At 41.9% G+C, this 19,728-nt stretch overlaps 1 protein-coding gene across 1 annotated transcript in view; it reads left to right on the top strand.

Moving 5' to 3' along the window:
* The window catches only part of PCOLCE2 (procollagen C-endopeptidase enhancer 2), an 80,755-nt gene that overhangs the window by 25,500 nt on the left and 35,527 nt on the right, over positions 1 to 19,728 (top strand). The window contains exon 3 of the mRNA XM_004462024.5: positions 14,065 to 14,320. Within this exon, the coding sequence (XP_004462081.1) occupies positions 14,065 to 14,320 (256 nt within the window). The remainder of the gene's footprint in view (positions 1 to 14,064; positions 14,321 to 19,728) is intronic.

Here is a 19,728-nt window from a genome sequence, read left to right as displayed (position 1 = left end):
AGGGCTGGGAGTGTTGGAGGATGGGTAGATTGATAAGCCATTTATCAAGTGTTGGTGGATAGAAGAGACTAGAATGTCTATAATGGGTGAAGAATGCATTTTATTGTGTAGTAATGCTTTGTATTTTAGCCTTGCACACCATTCTTCTAAGGAGTTAGAACTATTTCTGCAGGTAACAGGGCCATTCTGTTATTCTTTTATCATTTCACTTACTCAGCATCTATTTGTTCATTCAGCCTATGATTGTTGGGAACCAGTGGGGGCAGCATCCAACATTAGAGGAGAGGACTACATGCCCTAAGGAAGCCTTGCGTAATCCCCATTAATGCCTGTAGTCCCAGCTTCTTGTATGGTTATCTTATTTATCAAGGATTTTTTTTAATTGTGTAAAGGAAAGTATTACTCTTAATACTAATCCTTGTGCAATAATCCAGGATGGGTTTGTTAGAGCTCCACTTTGCATTTCCATCTTCTGCCACAGTCTTGTCTAGACTTGCTCATATGCATATGCATATGCACTTCAGAGTGCTCTGTTCAACACATGGTGAAATGCCAAGGACAGCCAGTGATAACTAGATTTGTTTTTTCCTGACCCTTTCCTGACACAACTGAGGGATCCAAAATGGCAGAGTAAGAAATGGAAAGCTGCACTCCTGCTCCAGAAACTGCAGGTCTAATATTTTTTCAGAGGAACACAGGCAACTACAAGGATATAGAATAAGTGGAACCAAGTGTCAGAGAGGATCCTTAACACAAAACAAAATGAAATAAAACCCTGGAGTAGAAAGAGAAATTACTGAATAAACCCATCAAGATAAACAGATGCCTAGAGACTAGCAAAATATTACAAGCCATACTAAGAAACAGGAAGACATGGCCCAGGCTAATGAATGAACTAAAAAGTGGGAGGAGATGTAGAACTTGGAACAACTAATCAAGGATGTCCAAACAAATATCATGAATCAACTTAATAAAGTGAAGGAAGAGGTAGAGGATTTTAAGAAGACACTGGGGGAACACATAGAGGAAATTTTAAACATACATAAAAATCAGATCTAATTGTGATGATAGGCACAATGCAAGAAATAAAAAATATGCTGGAAACACAAACAGCAGATTTAAACAGGTAGAAGAAAGATTTAGTGGTGTTGAAGATGGAATATGAAATTGCACAGATTGTAAAACAGATTTTAAAAGTAGAGAAAATTCAGCAGGATTTCAGGGAACGGAATGTCAACATGAAATGCACAAAATACGAATTATAGGCATCCCACAGGAAGAAGAGAAGGGAAAGGGGGCAGAAGGAGTGTTGGAGGAGATAATGACCCAAAATTTCCCAAATTTTATGAGGGACATGGATATACATGTCCAGGAAGCTATAGGGACCCCACTCCAAATCCTCAGCACATAAGCACCTCATGACCTAGACATAAGTCAAAGGTTAGCAACCCTCCCCAAAGGGGAGAGAATGCACAAATGGTATTATAAACTATAATCTTCCCAAAGCAGAAAACGTCTTTGGTAAACATCTTCCTATGAGAATAGTGAAAACATCAGACTCCATGTGTGCCATGAGAGTACCCTCATAGGAATTCTGTTCTCATGCTCTATGGAATGTCCTTGTTACCCCTTATTTCATCCCTCATTTTCCCATCTCTTCACAGAACACTAACTTCATTCTCTGAACCACCGCCATCAGAGACTCTCTCCTGTCCTTACATCCCAATAAAGTTTATGCCTGACTAAATCCAGGTGCATTCTTTGGTCTTACGGTTGCACCAATTTGTACCCTTTAGGAGTTGGGTTTTAACAGAAGCTCAGTGCAGTTCAGCAGTATAAATCCTAACAGGCATAACCCGAGACACATACTTATCAGATTGTCAAATGCTCAAGACAGAATTCTGAAAGCAGCAAGGAAAAAGAGATCCATCCCATACAAGGGAAGCTTGATAAGGTTAAGTGCTGATTTCTTATCTGAAACACAGAGGTGAAAAGGCAGTGGTATGACATAGTTAAGGTGCTAAAAAAAAAAACTGCAGCCAAGAATTCTGTATCTACAAAGCTGGCATTCAAAAATGAGCGAGAGGAGAGTGGATGTGGCTCAACTGATTGAGCTCCTGCCTACCACATGGGAGGTCTGGGTTCAGTTCCTGGTGCCCCCTAAAGTAGATGAGCAAGACAGCAAGCTGATATGACTGGCTGACATGGCAAGTTGGCACAACAAGATGACTCAACAAGAGATACAAAGAAGGAAAACATAATGAGAGACACAACAAAGCAGGGACTGAAGGTGGCTCAAGGAATTAGGAGACTTCCTTCCACATGGGAGGTCCCAGGTTCCATTCCCAGTGCCTCCTAAAAAAAAGAAGACAAACACACAACAAACAGACACAGAAAATGCAAACAATGAGGGAGAAATAAATAAAATCTAAAAAAAGCTGAGGAATTGTTCTAAATATTCACAGATAAACAGAAATTGAGAGAGTTCATTAACAAGAATCAACCATACAAGAAATACTAAAAGGAATTCTGCAGGTTTAAAGGGGGAAAAAGGAGAGAGAGGGTTGGAGAAGAGTGTAGAAAAAATTATTACAAAGAGTAACTAAAAGGATATAAAGAGAAATAAAAACAAAATATGACATATATAAACCTAAAGAAAAATTGTTAATGTGAGTATTGCCTTGACAGTAATAACATTGAATATTAATGGATTAAACTCTCCAATTGGCAGAATGGATAGGCAGAATGGATAGGGAAATATGACCCATCTATATGCTGACTACAAGAAACTCACCTTAGACCCAGAACTGAAGGAGATTGCAAGTGAATGGTTGGAAACCAATTTTGCATACAAACAGTAACCAAAAAAGGGAAGGAGTAGCTATACTAATATCAGACAAAATAGACTTTAAATACAAAACCATTGCAAGAGACAAAGGATGACTATATATATATATATTTTTTTTTTTTTTTTAAAGATTTATTTATTTATTTATTTCCCTTCCCCCCCACCCCGGTTGTCTGTTTTCTGTGTCCATGTGCTGCGTCTTCTTTGTCCGCTTCTGTTGTTGTTAGCGGCACGGAAATCTGTGTCTCTTTTTGTTGCATCATCTTGCTGCGTCAGCTCTCCATGCGGCACCATTCCTGGGCAGGCTGCACTTTCTTTCGTGCTGGGCGGCTCTCCTTACGGGGCCCACTCCTTGCGCGTGGGGCTCCCCTACGCGGGGGACACCCTTGCGTGGCACGGCACTCCTTGCGCGCATCAGCACTGCGCATGGGCCAGCTGCACACGGGTCAAGGAGGCCTGGGGTTTGAACCGTGGACCTCCCATGTGGTAAACGGACGCCCCAACCACTGGGCCAAGTCTGCCGCCGACTATATATTAATAAAAGGGGTAATCTATTAAGAAGAAAGAACAATCACAATTATTTATGCACCTAACTAGGGTGCCCCAAAATACATAACACAAACAATGGCAAAACTAAGGGGAGAAATAGATGCCTCTACAATCATAATGGGGACTTTAATATACCACTATCACCAGTAGACAGAGCATCTCAACAGAGGGTTAATAAAGTAACAGAGACCTTGAATAATATGTTAGAGGAACTACACCTAAGAGACATATACAGAACTTTTCACCCATATACAGCAGGATATACATTCTTCTCGAGTGCACACGGACCATTCTCTAGGATAGACTACACACTAGATTACAGAACAAGTCTCAGCAAATTTAGAAAGGTTAATATTATACAAAGTGATTTATCTGACCACAGTAGAATACAGCTGGAAATTAATATGGGGCAGAGAACCAGAATAGTCACAAAGATGTGGAAGTTAAACAACACACTCTTAGACAAATGGTGGGTCAAGGAGGAAATTGCACTACCTTGAAGTGAATGAAAATCAGAACACAACATATCAAAACTTATGGGATGCAGCAAAAGCAGCGCCAAAAGGAAATTTACAGCCATAAATACCAATATTAAAAAAGAAGAAAGAGCTAAAATCACAGACCTTACTGCACACATGGAGGAACTAGAAAAAGAACAACAAACTAATCCCAAAGCAAGCAGAAAGAAGGAAATAACCAACATTAGAGCAGAACTGAATGAAATTGAGAGTAAAAACAAAAAAACATTAGAATTAACATAACCAAAAGCTTGTTCTTTGAAAAGGTTAATAAAATTGACAAACCCTTAACTTGACTAACAACAACAAAAAAGATACCAATAACTAAAAAAACAAGAGAGGGGCTATCACCATTGATCCCATAGACATAAAGAGTATTGTAAGATGATACTTTGAAAAACTATATGCCAACAAGATGGATAACTTAGATGGACAAATTCCTAGAAACAACACATGCAGCTTACACTGATGAAAGAAGAAACAGAAGAACTCAACAGATCAATCACAAGTAATGAGATTGAATTAGTCATCAAAAACCTCCCAACCAAGGAAAGCCCAAGACCATATAGCCTCAAGGGTGAATTCTACAAATCAGTCTGGGAAGAACTAACAGCAATCCTGCTTAATCTTGTCCAAAAATAGAAGTGTAAGGAACATTGCCTAATTCATTCTATGATACTGTATTAGTCAGCCAAAGGGGTGCTGATGCAAAATACCAGAAGTCTGTTGGCTTTTATAAAGGGTATTTATTTGGGGTAGGAGCTTACAGATACCAGGCCATAAAGTGTAAGTTACTTCCCTCACCAAAGTCTGTTTCCATGTGTTGGAGCAAGATGGCTGCCAATGTCTTGTCTGGGTTCAGGCTTCCTGGGTTCCTCTCTTCCCAGGGCTTCTCTTAACTCTGTGCAGTTACTTTCCTGGGGCTCTAGCTTAAAACTTCAACATCAAACTCCAACATAAAATTTCCAACATTAAAAACTTCCATCATCAAAAAGCTCCAACTCTGTCCTTTGCCATGCCTTTTATGTGTGAGTCCCCACCCACCAAGGGGCGGGGTCTCAATACCCTACTGATGTGGCCCAATTAAAGCCCTAATCATAATCTTTTTTTTTTTCTAAGATTTATTTATTTCTCTCCCCTTCCCCCCCAACCCGGGTTGTCTGTTCTCTGTGTCTATTTGCTGCATCTTCTTTGTCCATTTCTGTTGTCAGCGGCACTAGAATCTGTGTTTCTTTTTGTTGTGTCATCTTGCTGTGTCAGCGCTCCGTGTGTGCGGCACCATTCCTGGGCAGGCTGCACTTTCTTTCATGCTGGGCAGCTCTCCTTACGGGGCGCACTCCTTGCACTTGGGGCTTCCCTATGCGGGGACACCCCTGCATGGCAGGGCACTCCTTGCGCACATCAGCACTGCACATGGGCCAGCTCCACACGGGTCAAGGAGGCCTGGGGTTTGAACCGTGGACCTCCCATGTGGTAGACGGACGCCCTAACCACTGGGCCAAGGCCGCCGCCCCTAATCATAATCATGACCAGGTATAGACTAGTTTACAAACATAAGCCAATATCTTAAGTTCATAACTATATCAAACTGCTACACTTGCAACATCAGTGTAATAACCAAAGCCACATAAAGATGCCTCAAGAAAACTACAGATCAATCTCTTTAATGAGCTTAGATGCTAAAATCCTCAACAAAATACTTGCTAATCGACCCCAACAACACATCAGTTGGATTAATTACACACCATGATCAAGTGGGTTTTATCCAGGTATGCAAGGATGGTTCAACATTAGAAAATCAATGTAATACACCATGTTAACAGATGGAAAAGGAAAAAAATCACATGATCATCTCTGTTGACACAGAAAAAGCATTTGACAAGATACAAAATCTTTTCTTGACAAAAACACTTCAAAATACAGAAAAAGAAGGAAACTTCCTCAATATGGTAAAGGTTATATATGAAAAACCCACAGCTGGGAAACAGACTTTGGCCCAGTGGTTAGGGCGTCCGTCTACCACATGGGAGGTCTGCGGTTCAAGCCCCGGGCCTCCTTGACCCGTGTGGAGCTGGCCCATGCGCAGTGCTGATGCTCGCAAGGAGTGCCTGTGCTACACAGGGGTGTCCCCCGCGTAGGGGAGCCCCACGCGCAAGGAGTGCACCCATAAGGAGAGCCGCCCAGCGCGAAGGAGGGAGCAGCCTGCCGAGGAATGGCGCCGCCCACACTTCCCGTGCCACTGACGACAACAGAAGCGGACAAAGAAATAAGACGCAGCAAACAGACACAGAAAACAGACAACCGGGGGAGGGGAGGGGAATTAAATAAATAAAAATAAATCTTTAAAAAAAAAAAAGAAAAGAAAAACCCACAGCTAACATCATACTCAGTGGTGAAATGCTAAATAAAGACTTTCCGTCTAAGATCAGGAACAAGGCACAGTTGCCCACTGTCACCGCTCTTATTTCACATTTATTAGAAGGACTTGGTTGACACAACTGACCCCTCCCTTTCCAGGTGTACACCAATCACACCCTAGGTCCATCTCCTCCTTCCAGTGCTGGGTGATAGGGGACACATATTCGACATTGCTGCTACCGGCCACCCGTGCTGTGCGAGTTATGTGACCGGTGGCTGGCTGCTTCAGTGGAAGACATGGGCAAGTATAAATACATGTTGGGAAATGGAGGCTGGGCTGTCCTGCTGTGGAATGTATAGAATAGTCTGAATGCCCTTGCGAAAGTGACTTTGTCACTTACTGCTTGGTATTATTCTACTTATTTTATTATGTGGGTAATGTTTTTTATTTTACAGTAAACCCTTTCATAAGCAAACAGCTAACAACAAAGCTCACGTTTACTGAAGAATTAAGTAGTGAATTTCCATTTCTCATGGAAGTTGAGGCTATATCCATATCTTATACAGAATAACTTGTACGGTATATTTGGCATCACTTACATTCACAGTAGGGTCCTTGTGATATCACTGACCACGTAAAAATCAGAAGACATGACATCTGCAACTTGAGTTTTCCCCCTCCCACAACCGAACCCCAAAGCAGCAGCTCTTGGCCTGACTTGCCAACCCGGCTGTAATTACCTTGGCAGCCCTGGTGACTCTGGGTTCTGCTTTCTTTTCCCATCTGTGTTTGCTCTTGGCAGACTTGAGCTCAGTCACGCTCACGTTCCAGGAAAACCCACCCGCCACAGCCGGGAGTGCCTCTCAGGGTTTTCTTCTTACCCTTGGGCAGCATGTGCAAAGCAGCTGCGCCCTGACGCCCAGGCTCTCCTTCGTTTCATACCCAGGTCTTCAGTCAAAGGCTCCACTTCTTCCCTCAGCTCAGCAAGCACTCTTGCCTCTTGGTTGCCTTCTAACCCCAGCTGACCGGCCACAGGTAAAGGAGTCAGGGAGGGAGATGAGGGCAGTTAACCTTCGTAGGGTGGGCCTCAATGACTCCGATATGTCTCACTTTTGTAATTGCTCCAAATTGCCCATGTCTTTACCAAAGTGAGGTGCCTTGGACTGAATTCACCTCCCCAAGTGTATTCCAAACAGTGTCCAGTTAAAAGACAAAGCTGTTATCTCTCTTGCTGTTCACACATCCTGAAACTGCCAGCTTTTTTGGTGGCCACATCACGCTGTTGATTCACGTAGAACTTAGAGGCACCAAAACCACTGAAGGCCTCTCACAGTTACCTGTCAGAGAGCCGCTGGGTCAGGACATAGGGCGAATGGCACTGTCCGTTTGTTCATCAGTGATTACCACGGAGTACAAAGCTGCTATAACGAACAGCCCCAAATCTAGTGGTCTAACCAACAAATGGTTGTTTCTCGCTTATTTCACCGTCCAGGGCAGTTGGCTGTCGTGGGTAGCTCTCCTCCAAGCATGAACTCCCTTGCTTGTGTGGTTCTCCTGTCTCCTACAACCTCCTTGTTTCCTCCCCCAAATTCTCTCCACAGAGCAAACGCTAGAAGGATTGCACAGGACGTTTGTATGGCTAGGCGTGGGGTGGATACACCACTTCAGCCCACATTGTATTGGCCAGAACCCACTCCCGTGGACCCAGCCTACCTGCCAGGGAGGTGGGAAACGTTGCTTTCCTGTGCGCTCAAGAAGAGGAAGCAGGATTAGCGAATATCCCCTCCGTTTCTGCCATGGACTGGTCATGCCAGTGGGGGGGAAGTCAGGGGACCCTCGAGCTCTGCCGCCAACTTGCTGGGTGACCGTAGGCAAGTCATCGTAACCACTCCGAGCTGTTTCTTCCTCCCGGTAAGGGTGCTGGTCATGCTTGCCCTGTCCCTGTGAATCAGTTCACAGTATTCTCTAAATGCGTGTGCTGGTCATAGCAGTAGTGGCCTGCACCTTGAGTGTGTGTGTGTGTGTGATTTGGGGAGGGCGGATTATAAGGATCCCAGTCATTTATATAACAGATAGTTTCTGGGCACCTCTGACAAGCCAGGCATTGGACTTGCTGTGGACAAACTGAATGCTGGAGCTCACGTTCTGGTGAGGAACCTGCTGACACATACACTATGGAGAAATAACACGGTGGCCTGATCTTAAGGGACTGAGGGCATCAGGGGAGGTCTCTGAGGAGGTGGCACTTGAGCCAAGACGTAAGTGGTTAGTGGAGGCAGACACATGGATATCGTGGAGATGGGTATTCCCAGCAGAGGGACCAGACCTGCAAAGGCCCTGAGGTGGGAACAGCTAAGAGGATTCCTTGAACAAAAAAGTAACTGCCAAATTGTCATCTGAGGGGGAAGGTGGCATCAGAGAGCTAGTCAGGGGCTGGGGCATCCCGGACCTTACCTTCTCTGTGTCTCCTGTTTTCTTCCCTGCAAAACTGGGAAAATAATCACCTCACAGGGTTGCTATAAGGGATTCAATGAAATAATTTGTCAAGTGCTGAGAAAAATGCCTGTTGCTTGCATTAAGCTACTTGAGTGTTTGTACTATGAACAAGGTATGGATTTTATTCTAAGTAAAATGAAGAAGTTTTAGGTTTCCGGCAGGGGAGTGGACCTTGAACTCTCCTGGTGCCCTGAGCCTGGGCTCAAGGTGGGTGAGGCCTCCCTCCCCCCCACATGACATCAAGGAGGTAGCATTATTTGGATAAAATCTCCAATAAAAAAATGTTCGAAACATTGCATGTTATTTCCATTAATCAGCAGACACGTTTTATTTTCCAGCCAGTATAACATTCTGTCTTTTAAAATAGGAGTAAATATATGCAAAAAGTACATGAATAAGAGCTTGCAAGCTTCTGATTTCTCTCACTCTTGAAATACTGCCAAATATTTGTATGTAATTTGTACATAAACTTTTCTGAATTTCCTTTGAATATGTAAGAGGTGACACTGACTTCTTGGGCTTCATGTAAATATAATGTGGCCTGCAATTTAGAACTCACTTTCCCAAAGATCTATTTGTGGAAGTGGGAAATCTTAGAACATTAAAACGATAGATTTTTAAAAAACCAGACGCACTGCAGAAACAGACCTTTTCACTCAAATTAGTAAACGATGTGCTATGGGAAGAAAAGCTGCAGTCACAAATGAGCCTCACCATTTCTGCAGGAATATATCCTCCATGCGCAAGGAGTTGGCCTCAGATTTGCGTTTTGCTCAGAGTATCCTGAAAATGCAAAGCATCGACTTAAAACGCGGTTTCCCATTCACTGGCAGGAGCCCCAGCATCAAGAGGCTTGGCACGTTTGCCGGTGACAGTGAGGACGTCCCAGGGTTGGGAGTTGAGCTGAGGTCGTTGCTTCAGCACTGGGCTTTGACTCACACACAACTCGGCTGTTGTAGGAAGAAAACATGAAAGTAGAACTTGTTTTTCTCCAGGCAGATAATGAATCCCCTGGTCAATGTAATCTTACAAAATAGTAGCTTTGTGTGATTGCCACACACAAAAAAAGCAACTTAATGGAGTTTCTGCATTGTGTTAGCATTATTTGAAATATGAAGTTTCCAGAAAGATATGAGTTTTCTCTTTTGTAAAGAAAGCAATCCTTTAGAGCTGTCAGATGAGGTACGGGATATTTGAACACAAGAGGCGGAGCAACCCAGTGAGCTTTTTAGTCTGTGATTTGTTCAGCAGTCTTTGCTGGTGGCTTCATCTAGTGCCAGATGGAGTCAGTCATTGAACAAGATGCCTTTAAGTGGGGCCACACGTTGTGTCAGGGGTTGGGTGGAGAGGTCCTTATCTCCTGGAGCTCTGTCTTTCAGGGAAAGCTGATAGTGAACAAGTTAGTGGGCTGAGCTGTCCCACCCTCTGAGAAGTGAGGGCTGGGCAGTGCCTCCAGGAGGAGGTGACCTTGAAACTGAGGCCCAACGCAGGAGTAAAAGAAAGGAACAAGTGCTGCGTGTTTTTATTTTTATCTCTCCCCTGTCTTCCTCACCCAGAGAACTCAAGGTTGTAGAGTGATATTTATAGTATTATTCCATTTTCATTCATTTTTAAAACAGACACAAAACACAACTATATATTGTGTATGGATACATACATGTATGAGTATTTCAAATGGCATGGAAGGAAACCCACTAAATTTGTGACAGTGGTTGCTTCTGCAGAAGGAGTGGCTGGGGGAGGAGTCACCCTCCTTTCTCGTAGCTCCTGGCTCACTGTCACTGTCTAAAACACTCTTCCTGCCATATAACCCATGGCAATTTCAATGCTCATCTGGCTGACCCCTGCATCCTGGTTTCCATCCTTACCTGGCTTGGATTCCGGGGTCCATCATTATGATCACTCCCGTGCCTACGCCCTCAACTCTTTTGCCCTCTCTCCCTCCATAGCCATCACTAGAGCAACTCCATTCTGTTCCCCTGCCCTCGTCCCCACCGCTCTCCACCTCCACTCAGAGAGCCTGACATGGCTGGAAAAAAAAATACACAACCATGCTGCAAAGCCTCACGTTTAATTCATTGAGTTCTAGTGGACCCCCAATACTCCTGACAGCCTGCCGCATTTCCCTAATGCATTCCCACTCACCCTCTCCTAGATGGCTACTTCACACCTTCTCTGCCCTCCAGCTCCCAACAGCTCAGCCTCATTCACAATTCCCACTTGCTGCCTTTGTTTCCTCTTTCACTAAGAAAGTCGGAGCAATCAGAAGGAGAAAACCGCCTGCTTCACCACCTCAGCAACTGCCTTTCCTCCTGTCACTGCTCCCACTAAGGCTCATCCCTCCCATCTGTGCCTTAGAGCCAGCCCCTCTTGCCTGCTTAAGGACATCACTCTGGCAAGTCTCTTCTCTCCCCCACTTCATTAGTTTACCATTTACAGAGTCACTTTCACCAGCATACAAACCACTATCCATGCCAAGCAGCAGTGCTCCAAAATGTGTTCACCAAATGCAATGAATGTGCCACGATGATGAGGTTGTTGATGTGGGGGGAGCGAAGTGAGGGGGTGGGGGGTATATGGGGACTTCATATATTTTTTAATGTAACATTTTTTTAAAAAGGGGGAAAAAAACCCTCTCTTGAGCCCACCTTCCTGGCCAGCTACCACCATGATACTCTGTTCATCTTTATAGCAAAACTCCTGCAAATGCTTGTCTCTACATTATCACCTATTCCTCTCACCCCATTTTTTCTTGAGCCTTCTTTTATCAGGCTGTGTCCTTACTGCTCCACCAAAACAACCCTAGTCAAGATCACCGGTGACCGTGCTCAACTCTGGGTTTTAAGTCCATGGTCCATGTCTCAGTCCTCATCTTCCTTGACTTGTCAGCTGCACTGGACCAGAGTGCAGTCGACCAGTCCTTCCTCCATGACGGCTTTTCTTCACTTGTCTTCTGGGCACCACCCCTTCTGGTTGCCTCCTTTTTACTAAATCTCTAATGTTGGTTTGACTTCCTTTCCCAGAGTAGATGACTTTGGAATGTCCCAGAGCTCTATCCTGAGACTTCTTCCCCTTTTTATCTACACTCATGCTGTGGGTGATCTCACTGAATCTCATGCTTTGAATTATTTGAATACAGATCTCTATATCAGCACAGTCATTATACAATTCAAAGACAACACAAATTATATTTAATATTATGTTTTTTTCTTGGTCAGGAATTTTTCAGTGATTCTTAGTGAGCTTGCTTATGCTTAGAATTACAGCTATGGCTTCACATTTTGAAAATATTCTTATCATAGGGTTAATACAAGTTGCATGCAGAAACAGTCTGCAACAGATAATCTCAGTCAACAGAAGTTTGACTTTTTCAAAATGAGATTGCATTTTCTGCTGTCAGCTTCTTAGGCTGTGGCTTTGGCACCTCAGGTATTCACATCATTAAGATGAGTTTCCAGGGAGAGGATGTAGCTCAAGCAGCTAAGCTCCCACGTGGGAGGGTCCTGGGTTGGTTCCCAGTGCCTCCTGAAAAAAATAAACAATAAGCAGAACATAGAACCAACTCAGGGAAGCCGGTATGGCTCAGTGGTTGGGCGCTGTCTTCCCGCACCTGAGGTCCCAGGTTCAATTCCTGGCCTCGGTACTTTAAAAAAAAAAAAAAAAAGATAAATTCCCAGTAGGTAGAATAAAACTGTGGCAAAGCCAAAATAACTTCCTTCTTGGGATGCTTCATCACCGTTTTGTACCACAGGGTGTGTATATGTGTTTGACAGTAAAGGCAAGTAGTACCGAAACAGTTTGTCTTTTTAGAAAAAAATATTTTATTAGAAAAGTTTTGGGTTTACAGAACAATCATGCATAAAATACAGGATTCTCATACACTTTGAGATTCTCATACATTTTCAACACTTTGCTTTGGTGTGGAACATTTGTTACAACTGATGATAGCACTTTTTATAATTGTACTTTTTAAAAAACAGTAGTTATCTTTGTTACAATTGATGAAAGATTATTAAAACAGTACTATTAACTATCCTCCATAGTTTACATTAAGACCTAATGTAAGACCTAATTTTTCCCAGTGTCGTATATTTGTTATAATTCATGAAAGAACATCCTTCTACTTGTACTAGTCCATCATCTGCAATAGGGTTCACTGTGTTATACAGTCCTGTGTGAAATATTTCATCTTGTCATAGAAAAAGATTCAAGGACCTGAGCTCACCGATATGGGGAATTCTTGTTAATTTTAAAGTATTTATTGACCTTTGAGTCTGAGATAGTTAATTAAGATACATACACACCAACCACAGTTTTGGTTGTTTTTTAAACCACTGACCTTTATCAAAGATAAGATTTTACAGAATGAAATTCTGACACCTTTCAATGGGGATCTCTCCTAAGTGAAAGGGTGAAACAAATACAATCAAGGTTTATGACTGAAAGACTTGAATGAAGAAATTAAAAGGTGGTGTAAACTGGGAAGGAAATGGGACTTTTGTAACCTGAGAATCCAACCAAATGTTTTTGTGCCATTTTTTCCTACTTATTCAGGTAACAAGGAAGGAAGCATCATAAGTGTTACATGAGGAAATTGTGGTAAACAAAGCCTTAAGAGAAAGTGAAAGCTTGTCATTTTCACTATTAGTGCATTATGTTTCAAAGCTGACTGATATAGAAAGGTTTTATAGGGAAGACAAACAAACAAAAATCTCAGTAACTTTTAGAAGAGATGATTCAACAATTACTCAGTTACTTTAATCAATATAGATGGCTGATTTTGATTATCCAGGAACACAAAGGAAGTTAGTTATCCATAAGTTAGCTGCACAAGTGCCAAATAATCACTTCATGTGAACTTCGTAGAACCTTCTATATGTTGAGATTGTCCTATTATATTATTTGTGAGAAATGACATTGGTAATATTTCTTTGCTAAGTAATGTTTCCTGTGCCAGGGTGTTTTAGAATGTGCAAATGAATGCTAAAATTCAATCAGGACCAGTGTTCTTTGCAAGCAACAACTTATCAATAAAACTGACTGACCCAGTATTTTAGAGATTTGTTAAGATTGTGTACCCTAGAGAACTGGAATTTGTCAAAAGAGAGTATGTTTATTTTATTAGGAATGCATTGTGCTGGAACGGTTTTCTCAGTTCAGTTCAGATTTGAGGGAGGAAAACACATCATCTGGAGTACTACACATTTTCTGCTGTTCACTTTAGTAATTGACTAGGTATGAGGCATCGGACATGGTTTTCATGACACTCTTCCAATTTGCCCTTTTCTTGGCAGGTTCCCGAGGGAAAGGTAGTTGTTCTTAATTTCCGATTCATAGACCTTGAGAGTGACAACCTGTGCCGCTATGACTTTGTGGATGTGTACAATGGCCATGCCAATGGCCAGCGCATTGGGCGTTTCTGTGGCACGTTCCGGCCTGGAGCTCTAGTGTCCAGTGGCAACAAGATGATGGTGCAAATGATTTCCGATGCCAACACTGCTGGGAATGGCTTCATGGCCATGTTCTCTGCCGCTGAACCGAACGAAAGAGGTATTGTTTCCACAGAACAATAGTAATAGCAATAATGATGGCTTATATTTATTGAGTGCCTATGTCAGTCATTGTTCTAGGCTCTCTCTCTCTTTCTCTCTCTCTCTCTATATATATATGTATCTTTAACCTAAAGCTTAACAGAATAGCTTGGCAAACAGACTTATCAATGCCACCAAGCCATCAAGACACCACAAAAATCAGTGACATTTTTAGCCCATATACATTCTTGTAAAAACTCAAATACAGGCATTAATAGAGTAAAAATATGAAGATTGCATATACTTACATGTACAGATATACAAACATACCCCACTATCCTGTTCTCTCCAGAGGTAGCCGTGGCTGGTGCTGTCCACACCTTTCTCTGTGCACTTATGTGTATATACTTTTACAAATTGCTTTTTAAAAATATAACTGGGATCATACACTGATGTTATTCTGCAACTTGTTCTTTTCATTTGAGACTATGTCTTGGGATATTTTTGTGCCAACACATATGAAATGTGTTTGAAGCAAGAGAAACAAAAAGACATCAAGAGTCACAGAAGAAATCTCATAGGCTGTTTCAGCCAAGTACTATATAGTAAGCATTGTCCTTTAGAAAGAGTCTCTTGCAAGTGCTAAGAGAGGCTTAAAATTGATAATACAGGGTATTCACGTTGGTTTATAACTGACTATCTCTTTATCCATTTAACCGTTTACTGATTACCTTAGGTAAATCAAACACTCAAAACAAATTTGAAATGAACCCTAAGAATTTACAGTCTAGTGGAGAGAAACAAAGGAGTGTAATGAAGTGGAATAGAATTTGTATCAAAATTGTCCCAATATAGTGGTAGTTAGGGGAACAGGGCCAGGGAAGGCTCATGGAGAGGGAACACTTGAACTGAATATACTACCTTGATTGTTGGGGCTGAAGGAAACGGGTCAGGGAGAGCACTCCAGCCACAGGGAGTTTTACCTGTGTTGGCCTGAAGAATTAAACAGCATAGCATATTGGGAGGAATGTTACCAATGATATTAATAATAATAAAAATTTGTTTATTGAGCACATACTATGTTCTGTACTATGCTATGAACTTTACATATATTATTTCATTTATTCTTTACAACAATGAAAGGAAACTGAGGCTTAGAGAGGTTAAACCTCAAGATAATATAGCTATAAATGGTTAAGCTGGAATTCGATCCAGGTTGTCTAGTGGCAAAGCCCATAGCCATTACTGGAACACCCACTTCCTGGTTTGAGGGACGGGAAGGTTAAAAGAGGAAGATCACAGGACGGCTTGTTTGCTGTGCTAAAGGGAAGGGGCACAGTTGTGAGTGGATTCCAGATCCTTGGAGAGCTTTTCCAAAGTGATTTAAATAATAAAAGAAACGTATGGCTCATGTAACTGCAAAATCCAGAGGTAGTTCTGGTCAGGCAAGGCTTGATTCAAGGAGCAGGTTTCTTTCCATGGTTTTTGCTCTGCTGTTCATGGAATTGGCTTCATTCTAAGACCGATTTCCCTTGTGGTTCAAAGATGGCTATCGGCTGACTTTGGGCTACAAGCTTTACCCTCATCCAGAAGGAAGAAGGGTCCTATTTCACAGCCAAAGTGTAAGGCTTACTCTCATTGGAACAGCCTGAGCCATATGCCTATCCCTGAGCCTCTCTCTGAATCCGGGTGATGGATACCACAATCACGGTTCACCACTGGAGCGGGGGTGGTACTAATCCTAGGGAAACCACATCACTGAAAATTTGGGGGAGGGTAGTTTTCCCAAAAAGAAATCTGGGATACCATTCTAGAGGAGGAGCAAATGGATGCTGGACAAACAACAATGGATGGCCAGTCCAAAAATAAACCTGCCCTCTCCACTATCACCTTCTCACCCAATACAGTACCAGAATCAAAGGAGAAGGCGTGTTTATTCTGAAAGTACTTCCAGGTAGTTCAGATGATTAATCCACTCTCGCCACAGTGGTGTAAGTAGTTGAAACTAACTGAATGTTTTTGTGAAAAGATGGGAAAAAAAACCCTGCAGGCATGGAAAGTTCTCTGTCCTTTTCTACATTTCAATGAAACCTTTAATATTTCCATTTGAAAACTCTTTGGGGAAAGAGTCCTTTGAGAATTGCTTTTTTAAAAAATTAAAAAAGCAAATCAGTGAATTTTGCAATCTAAAGCTAAAGGTTTGGTAGCCCAGATAGTAGGTGGCTGCATAAATCAAAATCTCCCAATATGTCCTCCCAGAAGCTGAATAATTCAATAAGAACACATAAAACCACACAAAACCCACACCTCGCATAACTAGAAGAGAAGAGACACTATAAACATAAAATTATCAGCAAGTAGGAAAAATAATAAATACCAATTTCCAGTGGAGATGCTTCTCTAGCTTCTTGCAGAGAGTAAAGTGGGACAGGAACAACTTCATAGAAGATATAAGAAAGAAACAGATGACCTAAGAGTGAACTAAAATCAATCCAAGGAAGAAAAACAAACTCCAAATATGAAAATGCTGAAAAAGAGTTCTGCTAGATCAGAGCACTAACTACTGAGAAGGGATTTAAAAGTGTATGTGGGACCCAAGGGGCAATATTAGAAAAGCCATGTTTCTGGGGAAAAAAGAGTAATAAGGAAGTGAGAGATACCCTTTGAAAACTCAAGTGAAGGGAAAATGAAGCAAGAAGGGGAAATTTAAGACCCTATAAGACCAAAGAAAAATAAAGAAATCATAGGACACAAAGCCTTTTTATCCCCCCATCCCTCTAAAAAAGCCATTTATCTAAAAACAAACAAAAACTAATTCAGGGCCTTTAGGCTAACAGAACAACTAACAAGTGCAAGAGGATTAGGCTTGTATCAGACATCTGAAAAGCACGCACAAAGCAAGACAACTCTGCAGCAGTATTTTCAAAAAACTCAAGGAATAATGTATGAACCAAAGATTTTATATACAGCTGGCTATCCTTCAGATATTTAGACTAGAGAAAATGATTGCATGCATTAAAAAGAACTCAAGGTATACTGTACCCATGAGCCCTTCTTGAGCAACTGATGGAGAGATGACTGGATAAACAGTAGCAACCTCATGGTAAAATTTAATATATTTAATTGTAGATCTAAGACCAAAACTAAGGTGGGGAAAAGGATGGAAGAATAATAGGCCAATATTTTATGTTTTCAAAAATGAGAGGAGAGGGAAACAAATGTGGCTCAACCACTTGGGTGCCTGCCTACCAATGAGAGGTCCCAGTGCCTCCTAAAAGAAGATGAGCAGATGCCATGTCCTGCCGCAACAGACCTAGACTCCCCCCCCACCACCACCACAACAAGCAGAGGCCACAAGCCAGCACACGCTGCAGCCCACACGGAGCAGCAGTGGCTCAGTCCATTGGGCAATCCCCTCTCATGTGGGAGGTCCCAGGGTCGGTTCCTGGTGCCTCCTAGAGAAGGCAAGTAGAAGACGAGTGAACCATCTGGGGAAAGAGGGAGAATAAGTAAAGAAAAATAAAGTAAAAATTTTTTTAAATGAGAGGAGAAAGGAGGGAGGAAAAAGAAAGTTAATAATCTCATTGATTTTTGAATAGGCAATAGTCAAAGGACACCATTAAAATTAACAAACCATGTAGTTAAAGAATAAGAAAACAAGACTGATGATACTTTAAAAAGGAATAAGTGAAAAGATAACTAATATAAAGCCACAAACCTTTATAAATATCAAAGGAAGTTAAACGAAAAAGGAATAAAGAAAACAAGTAGAAAAAGAAATACAACCAATAGAAAATCTGTACATGGTAAATATAAAGTAATATGACAGAATTTGAAACCAAACATAAGAATCATACCAATAAATCTGAATGGGCTTATCTCCCTTATTAGAAGAAAAAAGTCATAACTTTGGCTCACAAAAGAATATCTACCTAAATACTAAATAAAAAAGATACCTAAAATCAAGTGATTTAAAAGGCTAAAAAATAGAGATGGACAAAGGTATGTGGGTAAATGGAAACAATAAGAAAGCAGGATTTGCAATTCTGATGTTATAGTAGAATTCAAGCAAAAAAGCCTTATATGTAACAAAGAAGCATCTGTTAAAATGCTAAAAGGCCAGCATTCACAATATGGATTCAATATTTATGAATATCTGTGTACCAAATAACAAACACATCAAGCACCTTCATGAGCAGAAAATTAGGAGATACAGGAAACTGATAATAGGAGACCTTAACACATCAATAATAATACAGGCAGATTTTAACACATCACTAATATTAGAAGACTTTAACATACATTCTAATAATAGGACATTTTAGTACACACCACTTTCAGTACAGGACAGATGAAGTAGACAGTAAGGAAGGATATAGAGGAAAAGTTTAATAAAGCCTTCATTTTATTTTGTAGATCAAAGGGGCACACCCTATTTCAAGAAAAACATATATAATGACAAACCCCAAAACCTATCCTGATGAAGTAAACAAACTTCAGTGGTTTAAAACAAACAAGAATACTCCTCATACTCAAGAGGCAGAAGTTAGGCTTAGGTAAGATTTTTCACAGATATACCCATGACAAAAGATTGTAAAGCAATATTTATAATGCTATGAGGGAGAAAAAAATCTCTGGCCTGTTATTTTTATACCCCAAAAAATAGCCTTTTTTAAAAAGATATATTGTCTCTCCTCTGTGTCTTTTTTTTGTCGCATCATCTTGCTGCATCAGCTCTCTGCACAGGGCAGCACTCCTGCGCAGGGCAGCCCTGCATGTGGGCCAGTTTGCTACACGGGCAGCGTGCCTTCACCAGGAGGCCCTGGGCATCAAACCCTGTGCCTCCTATACGGTAGACAGGAACCCTATTGCTTGAGCCACATCTCCTTCCCAAGTGGCCTTTTTTTTTTTAAAGATTTATTTATTTTATTTCTCTCTCCATCCTCCCCACCCCCCACCCCGCCCCAGTTGTCTGTTCTCCCTATCTGCTGAGAGTTCTTCTTTGTCTGCTTCTGTTGTCAGTAGCATGGGAATCTGTTCTTTTTGTTGCATCATCTTGTTGTGTCAGCTCTCCGTGTGTGCGGCACCATTCCTGGGCAGGCTGCACTTTCTTTCGCTCTGGGCAGCTTTCCTTATGGGGTGCACTCCTTGCACATGGGGCTCCCCTACACGGGGGACACCCCTGTGTGGCAGGGCACTCCTTGCGTGCATCAGCACTGCGCATGGGCCAGCTCCACACGGGTCAAGGAGGCCCGGGGTTTGAACCGCGGACCTCCCATGTGGTAGGCGGACACCCTAACCGCTGAGCCAAGTCCGCTTCCCTCAAATGACCTTTAAATTATGAGATCATCAGGTAGAAATTCTCAACCGTGCCAGAATTTTAAAAATATAGCACCTACTGGCCTTTCTTTAAAAATAACAACAACA

This window comes from Dasypus novemcinctus, chromosome 4, assembly GCF_030445035.2.
Source record: "Dasypus novemcinctus isolate mDasNov1 chromosome 4, mDasNov1.1.hap2, whole genome shotgun sequence".
Taxonomy (NCBI): Eukaryota; Metazoa; Chordata; class Mammalia; order Cingulata; family Dasypodidae; genus Dasypus; species Dasypus novemcinctus.
This window is presented reverse-complemented; position numbering and strand designations above follow the sequence as displayed.